The sequence below is a fragment of the Lacerta agilis genome, chromosome 4 (genome assembly GCF_009819535.1).
Source record: "Lacerta agilis isolate rLacAgi1 chromosome 4, rLacAgi1.pri, whole genome shotgun sequence".
Classification (NCBI taxonomy): Eukaryota; Metazoa; Chordata; class Lepidosauria; order Squamata; family Lacertidae; genus Lacerta; species Lacerta agilis.
Genome location: NC_046315.1, coordinates 17,750,471 through 17,771,954, shown reverse-complemented (window position 1 = coordinate 17,771,954; position 21,484 = coordinate 17,750,471). Strand labels below are relative to the sequence as shown.

The 21,484-nt window shown below is 44.3% G+C and overlaps 1 protein-coding gene across 1 annotated transcript in view; it reads right to left on the bottom strand.

The window, feature by feature from the left end:
* ARHGAP42 (Rho GTPase activating protein 42) overlaps nucleotides 1–21,484 on the bottom strand; it is a 145,913-nt gene that overhangs the window by 38,194 nt on the left and 86,235 nt on the right. Inside the window, exons 5-7 of the mRNA XM_033146164.1 lie at nucleotides 13,431–13,532; nucleotides 10,011–10,121; nucleotides 2,774–2,878 (exon numbers count right to left, since the gene is read on the bottom strand). Of these exons, the coding sequence (XP_033002055.1) occupies nucleotides 2,774–2,878; nucleotides 10,011–10,121; nucleotides 13,431–13,532 (318 nt within the window). The remainder of the gene's footprint in view (nucleotides 1–2,773; nucleotides 2,879–10,010; nucleotides 10,122–13,430; nucleotides 13,533–21,484) is intronic.

Here is a 21,484-nt window from a genome sequence, read left to right as displayed (position 1 = left end):
TCGCTTACCCCCTTTTGCTGTGCGGCAAAAATTCAACAGCAAGCACAGGTACTTTCAAAAGTCCAACAGGGGCATGGAATCACCCTGGTGGTGCATCTAATTGATGCATGCTTGTGGCTAGAAGCCCCCAGTGACCCTGAAAATTATTCAGTGTCTTAGCTAAAGAATTTATGGGCTCAGTGCATATTACGAACAGTAAAAACTGCCCTGCACCGCTAGAGTAGCAACAACAAGAGTACAGAGAAGGAACGTGTTGCATGACATGAAGCAACAGTGACCTCTGGTGCTTAAAAAAAAAGTTAAAGATTTAGTTACAATCTTAATCACATTGCTCTTAATGGGTTTCTCCCCTCTCCGACCTTCTTATTTGCCTCGGTTCTTTTTGGGAGATAAAGGTGAGAGGCGACTCCCACAAGGGCCAGATTCTGCTCCCCACATTTTCCTAATCCTTTGCCTCAAGTCGGCACTGCACCTCTTTGCAGAACCTGAAGGTTTGAGCGAAGAACTCAGCAATTTCTGTTACCCACACATGTCATTTTGTTGCTGCCTTGGGCTCCTTGAAGGAAGCTAAATACACACACACACAAACACAAACTTGTACTGATGAATTGGACTATGTCCAGTAGTTTTTAACGTTTGATCTTTATCAATATTTTCTCATGAATATTTCATATTGTTTTATGTAAACTACTTAAGAGGTTTACGAGCCCCTTATCCACATCCTCGAGCCTTCCTAACTGAAACATAAATCTTGTCAAGTAAATAAATAAATAAATTTCCTACAGGTGGGCACTTTACTTCACTTATTAGGAGCTTATATGCCTTCAGGGAATTTTTTTTTTTTTAAAAAGGAAAGAAACCACTCCTAACCAACTATGTAATCTGGATGGAAGATGGCTTTTATTATGCAAATTTCTGCCATCTCTAACCGTCTACAGTATTGGATGTTAAGGGCGGAAGTTTAAAAAAAAATTAATTCTGTACTTTTCACTGGATTGCAAAGAGATTCTGCAGAGAGGTTCTGAAATTCTGACAGCAGGTCATTCCCTTTACGAAATGCTTGCATCCAAATATTTCTCCCTTTAAACTATTTTTACTGGGGGAGCATTTCGAATTTACTGCATTACATGAGGCGCTGAAAACATCAGCACCAGAGATTGGCATTGCTGGGCCCTGCAACTGTGCAGACCATGACAAGAGGAAAATGAAGCAGATGCAACCTCCATTTGTTGACCCAACAGCATGGATTAGGACCACCGGGAAATGGCCAAAAGGCAAACCCATGCTAGATGTGCATGTATGTGTTTTCCACCGGAGACATTTTGTCCAAGCTGCCATCTCCTTAGATCTGGAGCTAAGATTTAGTGCTGGTCATCTGAAATCAGGGGCGGCAAACCTCTTTCATCATCCCAAGGCTCACAGTCCCTTCTGGACAGCCTCACACCTCACCTGGGGAAGCTTCCGAGGGCCGCATGCCGTTGCTGGAAGGGGCCAGGAGAAAAAGTGGGCGGAGCAATGAATGCAAATTTTACCTCTGTACAGTGGGCTACTTTCTAAACACACTCACAAACCCTTCTCTATTCTCCATCCTGACGTATCAGAGACATCTGGCACACAAAGCAACCAAGCGAAAGTGCTCAGGGTGCAAGAGGTGTGGTCTGGGGAGAGGGGTGTGGCACAGAGAAAATTCTGTGGGGCAGATAAGAGAGGCCCTGGGGGGAGGTGGCTGCATTTGATTCCCGAGTCCTGAGGTTTCCCAGCCCTGTCTAAAACGAAGCTCATTTTCTCTGCACCTTGCAGTCTGTCTGAATCAGTTATTCAGCTTCGCACTCACTTTTTATTAATATTATTATTTCACCCTCTTGTTGTGCAGTATCCCAGGTGCATGCTACAGTTCTACGGAAGTGCAAGAAAGGGAATGGCAGACATCAGAATGTAACATTTTGCTGCCTGGAAACCTTGATTTTAAATTATCTTTTATTTGTTTTCAGATCATGTATCCGCTTGCCGTTATGGCTACAAGGGTGTGCTTAGAAGTGTGAGCAATGGCTCCGGGTTTCAGGAGCACAAAGGGTGGCTGGTTTTTTTGTTTTTAAAAACAACTTTTTGGCTGGGATGGGGCTTCTATGGCCTGTATAGCTCTCTCCTCTTCCACATGTCTAGCAAAACAGCAAAATAGTTTGTTAGGTTTTTTTTTTTTTTAAGAAAAGCATGCTAAAGAAAGAAAAAAATATGCTAAATTTATTTGATTTTGATCATTTATAGGGGCATCAAAATTGGGCCTTGCTTGGCTCCAAAATCGGATGGGCTAAGCATAGAGTTGCCCTCCGCACCCAAAGTGGGGCTTGAACCCACGACCCTGAGTTTAAGAGTCTCACGCTCTACCAACTGAGCTAGTGTTACCCTGCCTGTCTACCTCTGTATACAGAGGGCAGGCTTTATACATGCTTTTGCTTAAGTCCGTTTAACTTACTGGACATCCCAAATGGAGTTGTTTATCTGAACTGGGGGCAGCGCAAGTTGTACTAATTCAAAGCGTAGAGACGTGAAATCGATAACTGGATCCGCACCTACCCCCACCCCCCCCCAAGGCGGGCAGGTGAAAATCAATGTGACTAAGCAATACAAATGAAGCATACTGCATTTATGCATGAGTTCCCTTGATTTGTTTCCAAGAGATTTTAGCCTCGCAACAGAGCTCTGCCAGCGTGGATTTCTTTCACGCTGGAGTTCAGTTATCTGAGAAGCTGTGATAAACGCCGCTCCTCCTTACATTCTGCAAGTTGAACTGCAGCTGTTGCTTGTATGGTGCAAACTCCTGGGCCAGCTCATATCCCTCGTGGTAAAAGGTAAATAATCCCTGAAGAAAGGCCAAAAGCTGAAAGGGGGAAAAAAATATACCATCCGTTATTAATTGTATTCCTTATCTGCCCTTCACCAGAAGGTCCCAGGGCAAGTTACAGCATATAAAACACAATTAAAACAGTAAAAAAACACCACAAACCACCCACAATCCCAGAACAATAATTCTGTGCAACGTATTACAGGGAGGACTCCCAAATCGGTAAGTTTTGAGGGCATGCCTCTTCAGCAACCAACAGAAGCTGTAAAGAGACGGTGCCAGGCATACTTTGGTTAGGAAGGCGTTACGTATTCTTGGGGCCATCACCAAAAAGGCCCTCTCAAGAGCTGCTTGCTTCCCCGCAAAACTCACGAGCGGCAGAAGGGTCTCCTCCACTGATCTTAATCGATCGACTCATCAATAGGGAAGGAGGTGCTCTTTCAGATATTTGAGCCCCATATTGTTTGGGGCAGGCACACACGAATGGACGTATGAAGCAGGCATGCAATAGAGAACTATTAAGATGGTTTTGGAGAGGGGAGAATTTACTTTCAATGGGAAGAACATACATTGTGGTTATTGTAATGTGCCAAGGGCAATTTATAGTGCTGGTGAAGCCCCTTTCAGCCATTTTGCCAACTGCTTTTGATGCTGCAGAAGGATCGGGCAAGAGCAGGCTTCCTCAACCTCGGCCCTCCAGATGTTTTTGGCCTACAACTCCCATGATCCCTAGCTAGCAGGACCCGTGGTCAGGGATGATGGGAATTGTAGTCTCAAAACATCTGGAGGGCCGAGGTTGAGGAAGCCTGGGCAAGAGCTTACAACATGGGCGTAGCCAGGATTTATGTTTTTTTTTTTTGGGGGGGGGGTGGCAGGCTTCATGTTGGAGGGGAGAGAACCTCAGTTAGTTATATATTTTTGTTGATTTAGTTGACTGACTACGCCCATAGTCTACAACCACAACGGGACAAGAAAAGGAGTGGAAGGTGGACTGGAACAAAGGCACAAAGAGGAAAGACACTGGGGAGTTTGAAACAGGGACAGAAAAGTTGCAGAACAGAAAGATGACGAGTGGGTTTAAAAATGTGCATTTCGATTTAGAAGACATCTGAAGGCAGTCCTGTTTAGGGAAGTCTTTAACGTTTGATGTTTTATTGTATTTTTAATATTTTGTTGGAAGCACCCAGAGTGCCTGGGGAAATCCAGCCAGATGGGCCGGGTATAAATAATAAATTAATTTATTATTATTATTATTATTATTATTATTATTATTATTATTATCAAAACTAACAGCAAACTCAGAGAGGGAGGAAGGGGAGGAAAGGCTGCCTTTAAATTTAGTTTTAATCAAATCTGGCCCAGGGATAATGTAGGTGATGTATCTGGCAACCCATCAAGAGAACAAACATCCAGAAATTTTGTTTAGTTAGTTTGCTTTGCCATTTAAACAGAGGCCCGATTTTTAATCTGTGGGCAAACCTGTCAAGTAAACCTTTCAGTCTCACTGATAATGCTGCAGGGCCAGCAGAAGGTCCAAAAAAATGCAAACATCAAGGTTTCTGAATCTCCTGGTAGCCCATCTTGCTATTATATCCTACAGGCACACCCGCTCACTATTTAAGTACTGCTGCCACCTTCAGATCACAAACTGCTTTGTTAATACTATCATTAAAAAAACCCAACAAACCTGTTCTGTACTGAAGAAAAAGACTTATTGGCACTAGATGGCAGCAATGTCAAACTTAACATCCAAACTTAACATTCAATTCCCTATACCTAAAGTTAATACGGGTTACTTGTTTGAGCAAGCAAGGTGTCCGGCGCCATAGCCCCAAACACATTTTGTTTTATTTTTTCAGGAGAAGAGCTGGTCAAACCACCCATGTGGTCAGTGTGTATGGCGCTCCAGCCACAATGTTCAGAGCTGGAGATTATATCCTGGGATGCCGAGATGTTCAGTGTGTGTGCTAAGAGGTTCGAAATATTTCTCAACACACGTGAAACATTTCAACCTTCGCTAGTATTCCGTCTCAGATTTCCAGAGGCTCTCGGGCAGCAGGATTGCCATTGAATATGGCACTTTCCTTCCACCTCAAGCTTACAAGCAGCCTCGAAAGGGAGTTTTTGGGGAAAGGGAGTTTTGGAATTCCTGTTCAAACTGCAAATGGGGCAGACACAAAACAACTGCAATTGTCTCTGTTGCATCTGGTTTGACCCTCGAGCCTCCCGCCCCCTTTAATCCTGAAAGATGGAAAATGTGAAAACTGAGAATTCTCTCAAGGTCCGCAGACTTCACTGAGTGCTCTGTGCAAAGTGCGAATGGCCTTCGCCATTGATTCACCCAATAAGCAAATACCAAACTTCACCACCTTGCAGATCTGGCCTTGCTCTTTGCCAGACTCCTCAAGCAACAGAGAGAGCCAGGGAGGATGGAAGAGAAGGAACCCAGGGAGGATGCAAAGCTTCAGGACCCAAAGTTCAACTTAATTTAATCCAGGAAAGGAAACACCAGTTCCAAGCGGTGTTTTGGACAGTAAAAGCAGGGGCGGCAAAGGTTTGCTTAAATGCAAACTGACTGGATCCTGCCCTGCGATCTCCTTGGCAAGCACGGGCAGGGTTAAAATACTTTCAAATAAATAAATGAACTCTTTCTCCCTGCTGTTTCTCAATTATTCTACCAATAAACCCCCTACCCACCCACTCCAAATTCCAGGACATGGGGCAAAGCCCCTGGGGAGTGCAATTTGAAGTTAGGCAAATAAATGACAAGCAAAGTATCATTATTCCAGCCCTAACTGCTCCTCTGGAAGTGGCCTTTCTGCTGCTGTTTTTTTTTAAGGGCCAACAGGGGGTAATGTTACCTGATATGCATAAGATCAGCTGTGGCCCTGAGAGAGATTTTTATTGGTAGCTTTGTTTTAAATGCAGCTGTTTTTAATTAGTGCTTTAAGTCAGATCTGGCTAGTCTTCTACAGGCTGCATTCAGACACAACAATAAACAATGGATAATTATATTAAGGAATGAGCCCAGACAAGTCTTAGACTAGCACAGTCCCCTTCTTGGTGCAGCCGCAAGGAGAGCAGAAACTTCTGTTTTGCTTCCATTTTGAATTAACCACAGTTTAGTGTGACATTTCTACCCTAAACTGCACCTGGTTAGTCTTAACTATGGTTTGCCGAAACAAGCCAACTTCAAACCTTGGTTTATGAAGCCAACATGTTTCAATAAACTATAGTTTTATAGATTAACTAGATGCAGTTTACGGTTCAGATGTAACACTAAACTGTGTTTAATTCAAAATAGAAGCAAGATGCTTAAACTCTCCTCATCCTCTTAGTGGAGAGAAGAGGGAGAAAGCATGAACGACTGAGGTTCACCTAGGCTTATTCCTGTAACAATCAACCATAGATTTGTGTTTTGTCAAGACACAGTCACTGGGATTGATGACAGCATGGCCCATTTGAATTCAGGATTGCCATTTTTCACCAATGCGTGGCTGGTGAATCTGTTTCCATTACTGCCCCTCAATGCCTGAGGAAGCTTCGTTGAGCATAACCATATGAGGGTAAGAGATTCTGGGTTTAATCCAGAGTCATACTTAAGAGTAGATCCACTGAAACCAATGGGAATCAAATTACTCACGACTAAGCTTAACAGGTCCACTTTAAGTAGGACCAACTCTGAATCTAATCCATCAACGTGTTATGCAGCTGTTTAAAACGCTTTTGCCCTGCAGAAAACAAACACTAAGTAAAATTCAGGGTCCAATATCCTTAAAGCAAAACCTTGGCCCATTTGATTGTTAGAAAACACCCATGGCTCTTTCTCTCCCCTCTCCCCTATATTCCAGATCACCAACAAAATCAACTTAAGACTGGATAACCAAGGATCTTTTGAGCTATCTGTATCTTTTAAATAAATACATGAACCAGGAAGACAGTAACTTTTTGATGAATTAAAGGCTAGAGGTCAAATTCCTACCCTATCCAAACTGGAAGCGCAATCTTCTTCCTGTGAGAATGAGATGACCAAAGAATCTCAGGGTCACCAACACTACATAAAAATAAATAAAGGAATTTTTGTGTTGTTTTGCGAGCTTCAGATGTTGTCATTTTCCCTTGCTCCTCGTCGCTGAGCTGCTAACTCACCCTCATGGCTAGGGCTGTGTTAAACTACCATAAGCTTTGATTTATTGCACTGATTTAGTGATTCAGAGCCTAGCTAAACATGCAACTGATAAAAGCACAACCGGCCGGAATCAGCCTCCTCAACCTCCAGTCGTACTGTGGGCGGGTTCACACAACATTTACTTTCAGCACGTGGCCCACGCATGTGAACGAGTCATCGCTGACCAAATCAACAGAGAAACAAATGTAGTAGCAGCCCAAATGCAGTGCCTTTCGATAGAGCTAGTTCTATTGCAAATGGGAGCAAGGGCAGCCATTGTGTGAAGTTAAGGTACAGCTCGGCTGGTACAGCATAAGGTGCTGAATCTCAGGGTCGTGGGTTTGAGCCCCATGGTGGGCAAAAGATTCCTGCATTGCAGGGTGTTGGGACTAGGTCACCCTCGTGGTCCAACCCACATTTGCCATCTTTATAAATGAAGCCAGCAAAGTATTAACAGAGATGGGACGCGGGTGGCGCTGTGGTCTAAACCACAGAGCCAAGGGCTTGCCAATCAGAAGGTCGGCGGTTCAAATCCCCGCGACGGGGTGAGCTCCCGTTGCTTGGTCCCTGCTCATGCCTACCTAGCAGTTCGAAAGCACATCAAAGTGCAAGTAGATAAATAGGTACCACTCCGGCGGGAAGTTAAATGGCATTTCCGTGTGCTGCTCTGGTTCGCCAGAAGCAGCTTAGTCATGCTGGCCACATCACCCGGAAGCTGTTTGCCGGCTCTCTTGGCCAATAAAGCGAGATGAGCGCAGCAACCCCAGAGTCGTCCGCGACTGGACCTAATGGTCAGGGGTCCCTTTACCCCTTTACCTTTTACTGTTACCATCAATGATGGTACTTACTTCGTACTTATGCAGGTTACCTGCCAGTATCCATGCATCTATGTATTTAAGTGTAAAAAAAGCACTTGCTTAGTTGCTCTGATCAATGTATTGTTATGCAAATTTGCCTGCATTTAATTAAATAGTGTCTATTCCATTCAACTTCAGCAGCATTGGACTTCCTCTGCCAGGGTCAAGAGCAAGGACGGCTGCTACAGTTTTCCAGGAAATATTTTTGATAAAGCAGTTGCTAAAAAGTGAGGAGCTGGGTTATTTTTTTTATGGCACACACACACACACACATTCTCAAGAACGTCAAGGAAAATCTGAGCTGATTTTGTTTGCTTTGAAAACCTGCAGTTGTGTCCAATATCTTAACTCCTTGCTAAAAGTAAAAAATAAATAAAAATCAGGAGTTTCTGGAAGGAGGCATACAAGGCACCCTCCAACCGTCTTTGGGACTCCACTCCAAATTTGTGTAGAGTTTACTCCTTAGCATTTTCTTCTCACAAAGCGGTGAAGGTTTAGGAGCAGAGTTTTCCTTCTCCTGGATGGACTACCTTCCCAGATTGATGAGCCCCGCCTGCCCATCATTTCCCTCTCCAGCATGTGCAGAAACCGCCTTCTTGACTGTTGGACCCACTACTGGTCTCATCTGTTCAACCCACCAGTTCTCGAAGTGGCTAAATATGCACCTATGAAAACCCCAGGAGACATGAGTGCATTAGCTCTCTCTATGTAAGCATCTTCAGTATGCTTACATGCTCCAAAGGAGTGCAGCCTTAGAGAGTGGAGCAAGCCCCACTGAATTCAACTGAACTTACTCCCAGGTAAATATGCCTAGGATTTCAGCTGTGATGTGGCAATCAAAGTCACATGTTGCTTAGCCCTTCCTTAGCAGTTCCATATTTTTTAATAACTTCCATACTCTCCTTTTCTTTTACTTCTTTAATAAAAGGTCAAACAGATTTATTGAAGTTTGAAGACTAATGCCTTGGTTAGGCATTCTGAGCCAATTTTTACATTATGAAATTTTTACGTTATGTCATGTGTTGCACAGACAACACTGCTAAGCGCAAGTCATTAAAATGTCATGCAGATAGATGGCAAGTTGTCTGCAATTTCATTCCACACTGGATGAGGAAACTTTTACGTGACCATTCAAGAAACGGAGATTATTGTTAAGAACAGGCCTTTGACGGCTTCTGATAATTTCCCTTCTTTAATTAACCCATATATTCCACTTTAAATGCATTAACTGCAGGTTTATGTCAGTGGTTTTCCAGAACTCTGTTCCTGGGAACCTGAGGGTTCTTCAGGAGCAAATTTTGAGTTCCTTACTGAGGTAAATAAGCTGACTTAGTTCAGGCGTCGCATTAAACTACAATGAAAGCAGCTGACCTACGCTTTGTCATGATGTCTGAATTTGAAAAACCACAATTTGCGATCAGCCAGCAAGTTAGTTCTGAAGCAATGATTTACATTTAAAGTGGGTTTGCAACTGTAGTTTGTGCTAAATGCGGCTTGGTGTGAAATCTGAGTTGACAAACCACAATGAGGCCTGTTGGTCTGCCTCCGGAGACCCATGTGACCCAGAAGTGAGAATGCTCACCAGATGGAAGAAGAAAAGCAGATAAGCAGATCTAAGCCATGGTCTGCCATCTAGTATAACAATACTTACAGAGGATAGAGTAGTGGTGAGACATGAGAAGAAAGCTGATTTCCAGTCCTCTGAACTATGGTTTGCAGGATTTGGAATGCGCTATCTCAACACAGCCAATGGCTTAACATTATGCCTGAAATGATCCCTTCCGTGTCATAACAATTCTTTCTATAAAACACCTAGCCTCAGTGCAGAATTAGGAAGGCTTCTTAGACATGTTGGGCCCTCTACATAAACCGAGAATAAACCAACCACAGAATTCTTTGCAACGTGAAGGATTTTCACATACAGGCAAGCTCATCGGCAGACAGATTGATACGAAAAGAGTTTGGAGGATAGGAAATTTAAACCACTAACTTACAATAAAGGAAGTGTAACGCAACTATTAAAAAACCCATTAAAATGTATATGCATATATATTATGATATATCATCACATACTGTAAGTTTGGGTTGTGCAATTGCTTCATTCTTTCTTTCTATTTCTACTTTGATAACCACAAAAACTTACGGGCTCAACAAATTCAAACTTTTTTCTCTCTTGCACTTCTTGGATTTTAAAGACATATTCTAACGACGCTTCATAAAAGTTTTGATGTTCTCGGTCAATCTGTGTGTCTGCCTAAAATAAAAAGAGAAATAGAATAAAGCATTCACTTATTTACCATTTAACTACATAAAAGCCAGGTACACAATAACATTACCAATAAAATGCAGCTAAAAATCCACAAAACTTAAAAAAAAACCCCAAAGTGCAAAATACACAGCGGTAATTTATACAGTTTGTATTTATTTTTCACATGTGAAACAATGCTTTGCAGAAATCAGCATCTATTATGGAAAAACACAGCTAGTCATTCTAGTTAAGAAAGTATCCAAACACTTCTTTTATTTGTATTGATGAGACTGTAAATATTTTTTAATGTGTGTAAATAAAACCAATAAAGATTACTTGAAAAAAAAAGTATCCAAACACATGCACTTCTATAACTAGGCTCAAATGAAAAGACAATTCTCTACCATGACTATATTCAGAGTTCTTGCGCTCTATTTCAATGTAATTGTTGTTCAGATACTGCAATCTTATAAATAATCCATAGAAACCCCCTGCAGCGAGAAAGGTTTTATTCAAACTCGAGAGTGAAATAAGCACTTAACTCTACTTAGCCAGACCATGATTGGCTGTGAAGTATATTATGAAACACATTCCAACTTGCTCTTTAATGGCAAGTGCTTCTATTTTCCCTGCCATTAACAGAGACAGAATTATGCCCCGGTGAGAATTCTGTATGTGTAAATCCGGTACACGCAGGTAACAAAACAACTACTTTCCCCCCCTTGCTTGCAGTTGATTTCATCACGCAGACATCTGTTTAGTGAGTAATAATGAAGACCTAATTCCAAGTCCATAAAACAGCCTTTTACAAGTACATTACAACTTCTTGCTTATAACATGGAGGTGGCAGTAAGAAATAAACAGAACGGCAGTGAATTTTAAAAGGGATGGGGTTATTGGCATGAGCAGAATCTAGCCCTCCTCCTCCCAACTCTCGGACCCATGCAGATGGCCTCAAGTTCAGTTAATCCTGTGGGATTGCAGCTTCCCATTGAGACATTTGGTTGGCCACTGTGAAAACAGTACAGACTAAATGGGTCATTGGCTTGATTCTGCAGGCCCTTCTTAATCCTTCCTCTAGTTGAAAGGATCAGGTAAGCAGATGATGGGAGAGAGCTCTCTGCCTGATGCCCTGGATAACCGCTGCAAGCCAGAGTCTAGGCTAGATGGACGAAACTGTATTTGTTCAGGGTTAGCAGGGTTGGAGATAGAGGGACAGGGGAAATGAACAGCTGAGGGAACTTGGCTGTTTGAAGAAACTTGGGATGGGCCAGTTATCAGTTCTGGTTGAGGTTGAGTTTACAGCAGTCAGCAGCAGCAAGAATTATGTCTCCTGGATGTTAAATATCCCAGCAAGAAGCTTTCAAAAGCCCTCCGTGAAGAGTCAAGTACTGCTACCTGCCTCTGCTAATTATAAAGAAACTTCCTTAGTGGTCAGAATGATCTTCCTTCTATTTGACCAGAGCTGGAGGGTGTCATTCATGCTGAATCCCTGTCTGACTTTCCTGGGGCCACTAGTTCAAAGGCCCACTGTGAGCAAGTCCAGTAGCAGCAAAAATCTGCAACACACTCTTATGCGACACAGCCAGGCTTAGGATAGAGAGAAAGGGATGTCTGCAGTTTTAAGGCATGAAGATTTTAAAGGAATGATGGGAACATTTAGGTACAAGGTGGGAGTTTGATTTAAACGAATGGGGATTTATATGAATATTTTTATTTTGCATTGGTGGGACAGGAAATGTTCTTGATGTGCTGAGGGGAATATTGCGGATGGTGAAAATGGTTTTGTAGAGCAGCCAAACGTGAAAAGTATGGAGTGGAAGGGAATATTATTCTACACAATCAGCCAATAAATTTTACAAAACATGACAAAAAAAAAATATCCCACACTGGAAAGGCAAAACAGTTGAGTTGGTCTTTTGTAGACCATCACATTCTGACAACCTGACCCAGACCTCATCATTGCAAATCTTCTGGAAAGCTCCAAAAAATAACTGCTCTCCTTGGCCTTCCTTCCAGATGTTTATGCTGAGCTGATTTAAGTCGTATTATATTATTGCATGTTAATGTTTTTGGGTCTGACTGTTGTTTAATTTCTTACTGCTGACTTTATAGATTGATTGTGCTGTGCTGCGTAATAGTATTGTGTAACTGTGCTATGGGTGGCCTACAAATATTCAAAATAAAAAGGCAAGGGTGGTGGAATGAACAACATTCCATAATCCTCAGATGATAATTCATTATTGTGTTTAGACAGTCAGGTTAATGGCAAACAACACAAATTGCGTAATCTCACTCTTTTGCTGTAAATCCTGGAAATAGATAAGTCTACTGCAGGCATAGGCAAACTCGGCCCTCCAGATGTTTTGAGACTACAATTCCCATCATCCCTGACCACTGGTCCTGTTAGCTAGGGATGATGGGAGTTGTAGTCCCCAAACATCTGTAGGGCCAAGTTTGCCTATGCCTGGTCCACTGGATTGGATTTCATTATTGATCAGAGGATACTACTAAGTTAAATCTTATTTATGTTGTGTATTTTGTGTTTTTATTTATTTTTATTGTCCATCACCCTGGGCTGCTTTTGGGAGAAAGGGTGATCTAAAAAGGCAATGAATCAACAAATGAAGTATAGTGACAAATTTATCATTATGTTTAAACATATATGTAAGGTCCGTGTGGTGGTTGCTTGCGAGTAACGAGGCAAAAGTCCAGCCTGTCTTTCAACAGGTTTATTGTGCATACTATATACAGCGCAGAGCTACAAATCAATAGCTCGCAGAATCCGGGAGTGGCCCCTTCCGGTTGCGACCCCAACATAAGAATTTCGGCACCCCTAGTCTCCGCCTCTCCTCCTTGCGTTTTACCCCTCTGCATGGTTCGGGCGACGGAAATGGCGTGCCTCCCTCCTTGCCCGCTGGGCGAGGGGAGCACAGGGTCTCTCCAGCATCCCCAGAGCCCCTACGCTCATGGCCCCTGGTCTCCTGCCCTTCCCCACTGGAGATGTTGCTGTTTCCTCCGCTGGAGGAGGTGCTGCTAGTCAGGTGGGGCCAGGGCTCCCTGTAGCCTCCCGAGAGCCCTTCCACCACCTTGTGCTGAACCGGGGACAGTTCCCTGACAATATATTTAAAGTCCATATGCAAGTCGTTTATATGTACCGGTACTTCAAATCTCTGAACAGAAGCATGGATGACCGTTCTACACAAATTCATAAGGTGATTGTCGCTTACCCTCGTTGATACTTCCCCTCTCTCCCTCCTTATTAATGCAAAATAAATAATAATAAAATGAAAGCCCCAATGGTAAAGAGCTTACGTCTTGCAGGTGTGATTCCTTCTTCTTTGCAGATAAATTTAAGTGCTTCTCTAAGGTTGAATAATACTTTTCACTTTCTTTATCAAACTTCTTCTTTCCTTCCTGGAAAACAAGACATTCCAAAGTGAAGAACAGGAAACTAGAGCTGAACATGTTGAAGAAAAGACTTCTCACCCATTAGATGAGGGATCCCCAAACTTCTGACTTCACCTATGAGCCTATGAAGTTCTCCCTCCCTCCCTCCCTCCTTCCTTCCTTCCCTCCCTCTCTCTCTCTTTATAAATTTTATTCAGTTTAAGATTAGACAACACATTACATACAATATATACAATACATACTTTACCAATATACATACCCAAAGTGAATAAACCCAAGTGCTTTGACTTCCAACTACCTTATTCTCATTGTGTTGTTTTACAATTTGGTGATCTATATATAAGCATTTCATTTTTATTATTTTGGTTGCCACTTCTTTTCTGTGTGTACAAATTTTATTACATATTCCTCTATTTTCTAGATTCATTCTAGAGCCTATGAAGTTCTCACCAACCCCAACCCAAATTCTTGGGAAGGTAAATGAAACAAAGTCAAGAAATACCAATACATTATCAACGTTTGTTAATCCTTGACCCCCATTACTAGGAATCATAAAAATGTAATAAATAAATAAATAAGGAAGTAATACTGTTGTAGTGTGGAATCGTCTTCTTAAATACAGAGCTTCCTCATTGGCATGGGAGATCCGCTCTGTGCAAGCCCACATTCGTTATTTCTTCATCGTTCCTGATCACATTTTTTCACACTATGCATCATTAACTTCTTTCCCACTCTTAGGCCCTTTCCATCCCCCAGGTCTACAGATTCATCGCCTGCACAGTCCCATTTAGTCCATGCTGAGACTTGCACAGGTGACAGAGACCAGTGGGGATTGTGCGGAAGGAGAAAGACAACAGGCAACTTGACAAGTGTGACAGAAGCCCAGGGAGCTGCAAACTGCCCTCCAGAAGTGAAGGTCCTCTAGCAAACATTGCTAACAAACCTTCCTTATTACTTAACTCTCAGCCTTGCACTGCAAATTCTCATTTGATGGGATTGCTCTCTCCTACCACCAATTCTCATGTTTTATCCATCCCTATATATTGACGTAGCAGTGCCTCAATTTGTTGCACAAAAGCTAACTATTGTTGCTGATACACACACACACACACACACACACACACACACACACCAGTATATATATATATTTAATTGCGCACACATGTCTGGAAAAGTTCAAGGTCAGAACAAAACTCTGATTCTCATTATCTTTGTAAGCTGGGAGTCCCCTTCCCAATATTGCAGGGTGGTTTTTAGAAAGCAAGGAAACAAATTCATGCATAACCACATGCATGTAAATACACGCTGATTCCCGGACTGTCCGCGGGCCGGATTTAGAAGGCGATTGGGCCGCATCCGGCCCCCGGGCCTTAAGTTTGGGGACCCCTGACATAACCTATCAATAGCCTTTTCCTCCATGAATTTATCTAACTCCTTCAAAACCAACCAAGTTGGTGGCCATTACTGCCCCCTGTGGGAGAGTTCATGTATGTGCTGAAGGAAGAAATTCTTTAATCTATCCTTAATCCTTCAACATTCAGCTTCATTGGCATTCTAGCATTATCAGAGAGGGAGAAAAGCTTTTATATACTTTTATATAAATTTTATATACCCCTGTCATGGCTCCTCTTTTCTCTCAACCAGGCTTTCCCAAACTGGAGTCATCAGCTGCTTTTGAGACTACAACTCCCATCATCCCTATCTAGCAAAACCAGCAATCAGAGATGATGGGAATTGTAGTCGAAAAACAGTTGGCGGCCCATGTTTGGGAAACCGTGCTCTCAGTTGAAAAAGACCTGAATGTTGCTAGCTCATCATCCCTATGACAGCCAGTGTGGTGTAGTGGTTAAGAGTGGTAGTCTCGTAATCTGGGGAACCGGGTTCGTGTCTCCGCTCCTCCACATGCAGCTGCTGGGTGCCCTTGGGCTAGTCACACTTCTTTGAAGTCTCTCAGCCCCACTCACCTCACAGAGTGTTTGTTGTGGGGGAGGAAGGGAAAGGAGAATGTTAGCCGCTTTGAGACTCCTTCGGGTAGTGAAAAGCGGGATATCAAATCCAAACTCTTCTTCTTCTAACTATTCTGGCCAGGACTAATGTCAGTTGTAGTCCAGCCACATCTGCAGAGCTGCAGGTTCCCCATCCCAGATCTAGAGCATTGTCCCGCTTTGAGGCAGGATACTCTTTCTTTGATATAGTCTAGACCACAATGTGCCCGAAGAAGTAAACACATGTGATGGATAAAAGCTTCAGATGGAAGTAAGCCAACCGAAGAACCTCATAAATCAGGTGGAGATCCGCTGGGTTCTAACCCACTCAACCCCATGGATCTTGCTAGAGGACAGTTCCCTAAGTGGATTACAGCCTCAAAACCCCAGTCATTTTTTGCATGCATGTGATAAGAGATGGGGCTGAATTCTCTGTCTCTCTCGCTCTACATTACAACAGAAATCCCGAGGGAAGCAATTCTCACTGAATGCTCCTTTCACTCAACATTTACGTGAAACTTACAGTTGAGAATCACGATCCAAAATGAGCTCCTGTAACAAACAGTTAAGCATTCAATTTGTTGTGACTGTGATAAATGAGCCATTTGAAATTCTGCAACATCTCACAGTGGCTCCTGCCCAAATTCTGCCCACATGCAGAACTAGCAAGCATGGCTAACAGACAATTAAAATTCCTGCCTCCCTCACAGAGGCAAACAAAAGGTAGCCTGTTAAGATGTGTGCAACAGTTCACCCCACCTTTTATCTTATTTTTTAAAACTGCTTTGAAAGCAGCTATTCTGAAAGAGAGAGGTTTAACAACCATGACTTCCTGTTACTAGGGTACCCTGTGGCCTGAGAGCTGCATTTACTGGAAAGCAATGCTACAAATCTGCTTTTTAATTTTCTCTTATTTACCACATGCCAACATTCCTCTTTCAAACGACCCGAGATGGGGAAGTACGCGAACAATTGCAATAGGTGCCTGAGCCATCGCTCAGCAGTTTCGACTGAATTTACATCTTCATTTTTATTTCGGACATGATGGAACTGCTGGGAATCTCTCCATAAAATGCTAGCGGTCCAGACTCTTCTGGCTTTTAAAAAATAAATGACTTGGACAAATATTCCAGGAACGCTATAATTTTTATTATTTTTTTAAGCCAGGCTTCCAAACCGATAGGTCAGCAAGTACCATAGAATTGCCAATGATTTTCAGGTCAACCTCACCCCCGGCCAGAGCCGTCTCATCCATAGAGGCCGGTGGCGCGCCGCGCCAGGGCGCAGGGCACCCCAGGGGCGCCCCCGCGAGCCCACCGGCATACCGGGCTCCCCCTCCCCAACCCGCCCCCGCCCCCACGGGCAGGCGGGCACTGAAGCGGCGCGGGGCTTTGCGCGACCTTCCAGCACTCCAGCTGGGGCTCTGGGAGGCGAGGGCGGCCGGCTTGCAGCCCGCCTGCCCTCCCGCCGGTGCGCGAGCGCCTGCCCGCCCGCCCCTCATCCTCCGCCCGCCGGAGCGCGGGCGCCCGCTCCAACACCACGCCTCTCATCTCCGCTCGCCCACCCCCCCTCCCGAGGGGCGGCCAGCGCGGGAGGGAGGCGGGCGGAGAGGCGGCAGGCTGGGGGCGCCGAGGGATCGCTGCACCAGGGCGGCCGATCCCTCTAAGACGGGCCTGCCCCCGGCACACGTGAAAGTTCATGCAGAACTACCAATGAAAGAGATTTGGGGGGGGGGTCAAAAGCAGGTTAAGTCCCATATCAAGGGACATGTAAAAAAGCCAGCATCATTTTTGAGTATGTTGGCGAATCTTGTGGAACAAGGGTGGGAAGCCTCAATTCTGGGAGCCTCTCTCTTTGTCCCCCCCCCCAGGACTCCCTCTGAGTAATGGCTCCTCCTCAGGCCACACTTTTCACTGGCCCTGATCCACCGGCTCCTCGACTTCTTTTTCGTCACTTAGACTGTATTACTGAACTCTGATAACACCTTTTGCTTGCCACGATAGCTCAGCGGGTTGGAGCGTGGTGCTGATAATGCCAAGGTTGCAGGTTCGATCCCCCGTATGGGGCAGCTGCATATTCCTACGTTGAAGGAGGTTGGAAAAGATGGCTCCGAGGGTCCCTTCCAACTCTACAATTCTATGGAGAGGTGTGGATGTCAGAAGGCTAAGATGGCTTGGGGGGGGTAGGGGAATGCCAGCTGTTTTTTTGTTTGCATTCATAACTTTATTCTAACAAGAATCCCACCTTGAGCATGCTCTGCATGGGCCTGGTAGATGTGCAAGCCTTCCATAGCAAAAAAAATGCACCTTACTGTGCAAAAATAAAAGTCACATCCCTTGTTCCACCCATGTATTTTATTTTATTTCTGCCTTTGGCTGCTACTCACCACTGAAACATGCCTCCTCCCCCTCTGCTAGAAGGCAGCTGTCAGGTTGAAAAAAGCTTCCCAACCCTTGTACACCCGGCAGCATGTAGCTTATAGGCAACATCCATGAAGATCAATGTTACCTTTCCTCCAATAATCCCAAAATAACCTCCTCTTTGCCAGGAACAACCCGCAAAAGCAACTCCACCCCGCCTGCCAAATATGGTTGGAAAGCAATGCAAAACATTTCATCACCTATTGTATTTGTTCCTCAAATTAAATTATTTCCCCTCCCACACTTGTTTTCACAGCTAACGGTATAAGCAGCTAACAGCATCAGAGGAGGAGCCAGTGTGGTGTAGTGGTTAAGAGCGGTAGACTCGTAATCTGGGGGACCGGGTTCGTATCTCCGCTCCTCCACTTGCAGCTGCTGGGTGACCTTGGGCTAGTCACACTTCTTTGAAGTCTCTCAGCCCCACTCACCTCACAGAGTGTTTGTTGTGGGGGAGGAAGGGAAAGGAGAATGTTAGCCGCTTTGAGACTCCTTCGGGTAGTGAAAAGTGGGATATCAAATCCAAACTCTACTTCTTCTTCTTCTTCTTCTTCTTCTTCTTCTTCTTCTTCTTCTTCTAATTCAGCCTTTGAGGTCCCAGTGCCCTCCAGTTGTTTCTGACTACAACTGGGAGCTGTAGTTGGAAACACCCAGAAGGAACCAAATTGGTGAAGCTGGTTTAGCTGAATCAGTCTAAACCAGAGGTCTCCAAACTAAGGCCCGTGAGCCGGATACAGCCCGAGGGACTCATTTATCCAGCCCGTAGCGACCCCCGCCGCCCACTCTTACTGGAGTGGCGCAGCTGCCCACTTCTGGGTCGGAGAAGCACCGGAAATAGCTTGTGCGCATGTGCAAGCGTTATTTCTGGTGCACATCCGGGTCGGAGGAGGCCCATGCACAGGTGCACAAGCTATTTCCGGTGCTCCTCTGACCCGGAAGTGCACCGGAAATAGCATGTGTGCACGCATACGGGCGCACGCTCCCCCAACCTCCACGCGATCGGCGCTGGAGACACCAGCCCGGGGCGTGGTAAGTTTGCTGACCCCTGGTCTAAATCTCAACTGCAGGTGTCCATTCTACACTCCTAAGTAGCATCAGAAGGCAGCCATCACTCATTTCAGGAAGAAGTTCCTTCTTCCTGGTGGAATGTCACAAAATCTGGAGCGCTTTCTTTTGTTTACACAGATCTGGCTTTCCAGATAGTCTCCTGTACTGTATCTTGGAAGCAATAAATTCTTTCCAGCCTCCTTAATCAATGAGGAGCACTGACCTCACCATCACTTTTGTTCAAATCTTTAGCCAGCTGTTAAGCTTTGGCCGCCAAGTCAGACTCTGGTTCCCCCCCCCAATTGAAGTCTCCAATTCAATCTTCAATACCCACCCCTCTAAGACACTTGTGGAATTTATAGGCTTCGCTCTTGCTTCTATGCTAAGTGCTTGGCCCAATTCTTACTTAGAAGATTTTCCCAGAAGCCACTTGGCCACAGACCAAACTTTTCCTCTAATGTGTGACCACAACAGGCTTCCAGTTTATGACTGGTGGGAGGGTCATAAATTGAGGGTCCCGGAGCAACCCCCTAAAAACAAGGTTAGATTGTCTGCCAAACACTAAAGGCTGTGAAAGACAGTATGAGTGTCAAGCTGGAATAACTACAATATAATGGACCTACCACAGGCAAAGGGGCTCTATAAAGTGGGACTCTGCTCACCCATAACCAGTCTACTTTTTCCCTCTTAAAAAGGAATATGTAACACTGTACATGATTACTGTGCTCAAATGTCACACTAAACCATGGGTAGGCAAACTAAGGCCCGGGGACCGGATCCAGCCCAGTCGCCTTCTAAATCCGGCCCGCAGACGGTCCGGGAATCAGTGTGTATTTACATGAGTAGAATGTGTCCTTTTATTTAAAATGCATCTCTGGGTTATTTGTGGGGCATAAGAATTCGTTCATTCCCCCCCCCCCCAAAAAAATATAGTTTGGCCTCCCACAAGGTCTGAGGGACAGTGGACCGGTCCCCTGCTGAAAAAGTTTGCTGATCCCTGCACTAAACCATGGCTTAGCACAACATGCAAGCGCAGGAAAAAGCCACAGCGAGCCCCTTCCCTGTTGCATGGCTGGGAGGAGACATCACCTTGCCAACAAAGGTCCGTATAATTAAAGCTATGGTTTTCCCAGTAGTGACGTATGGAAGTGAGAGCTGGACCATAAAGAAGGCTGACCGCCAAAGAATTGATGCTTTTGAATTATGGTGCTGGAGGAGACTCTTGAGAGTCCCATGGACTGCAAAAAGATCAAACCTATCCATTCTTGAGGAAATCAGCCCTGAGTGCTCACTGGAAGGACAGATCCTGAAGCTGAGGCTCCAATACTTTTGCCACCACATGAGAAGAGAAGACTCCTTGGAAAAGACCCTGATGTTGGGAAAGATGGAGGGCACAAGAGGACGACAGAGGACGAGATAGTTGGACAGTGTTCTCGAAGCTACCAACTTGACCAAACTGCGGGAGGCAGTAGAAGACAGGAGTGCCTGGTGTGCTCTGGTCCATGGGGTCATGAAGAGTCGGACATGACTAAACGAAAACATTGGCTGATGCTGAAAACTGGGAGTGGGCTGCTGCTTTCATTCAATTGCTTGTATGTTTCCCATAAGCATCAGCTTAGCCAACTAGACCATTTGTCTTATCCAAAAGAACCCTGCTTATATCCTTGAAGGGATAAGCATCACATGAAGACTGCGACTGATCTCCTCTTTGTGAAGTTTCATCCGTACAAAATTATGAGATGCTGCCACCAGTCAGGCAAACCTCCTGACGAAGCCTTAGGCAGTCCAGCTATCTGGACAGTTTATCACCCCAACTGACAAGCGCCCCTCTTCTTAAGCCTAGCTATACAGACTTTGAAACAGTAAGAAGTTCTAGATTTACTCCCCGCTCAAAGCCCAACTCTTACAAAGCCTTGTGAACTATATAACCTTAGCACACGGTCTAGAATGTCAGGAAGATTAAGTGAGAAATTCCAGAAAACTGCCCTTTAAAGCAAAATGTCAACAAATAAAGAATTTTATTTTGGGGAAAGGGATAGGGTCAGGGTTGGGGTGGGGTGGGGAAGAGAAAGAGAAAGGAGCCACACACAAAGAAACTTGCACATCAAATAAAAATGCAATCTAACTGGTTATCTTTTACCTACTATCATAGAATCTGGGCTTCAGAGCATGCACAGAGTTCCATGGAGAAAAGTGGTCCTGAAGCGCTCCATTGTTGGGGTCCTGATTTTGATTGTTTTAAGAACTGAGAGTGAAGTCTAACCTTTTTATTTAATTGTCGAGACCAGTAAAAATGGGATCTGAACGGAGACTGTTTAGTTTTGGGACAATTACAAAACAGACTCGGTTGCTGATATAAGTAGCCAAACAGAAAATTATTTAGAAGTCTCCTTCATCTTCCTAATGACTCTGCAGGTACATCTCAGAACAGCTAGCCAATTCTGAAGAGTCAGCTAAGGAGGGGATTACATTTAGCATGTGAATTCAGAAGCAAAACCCAGGATATAAT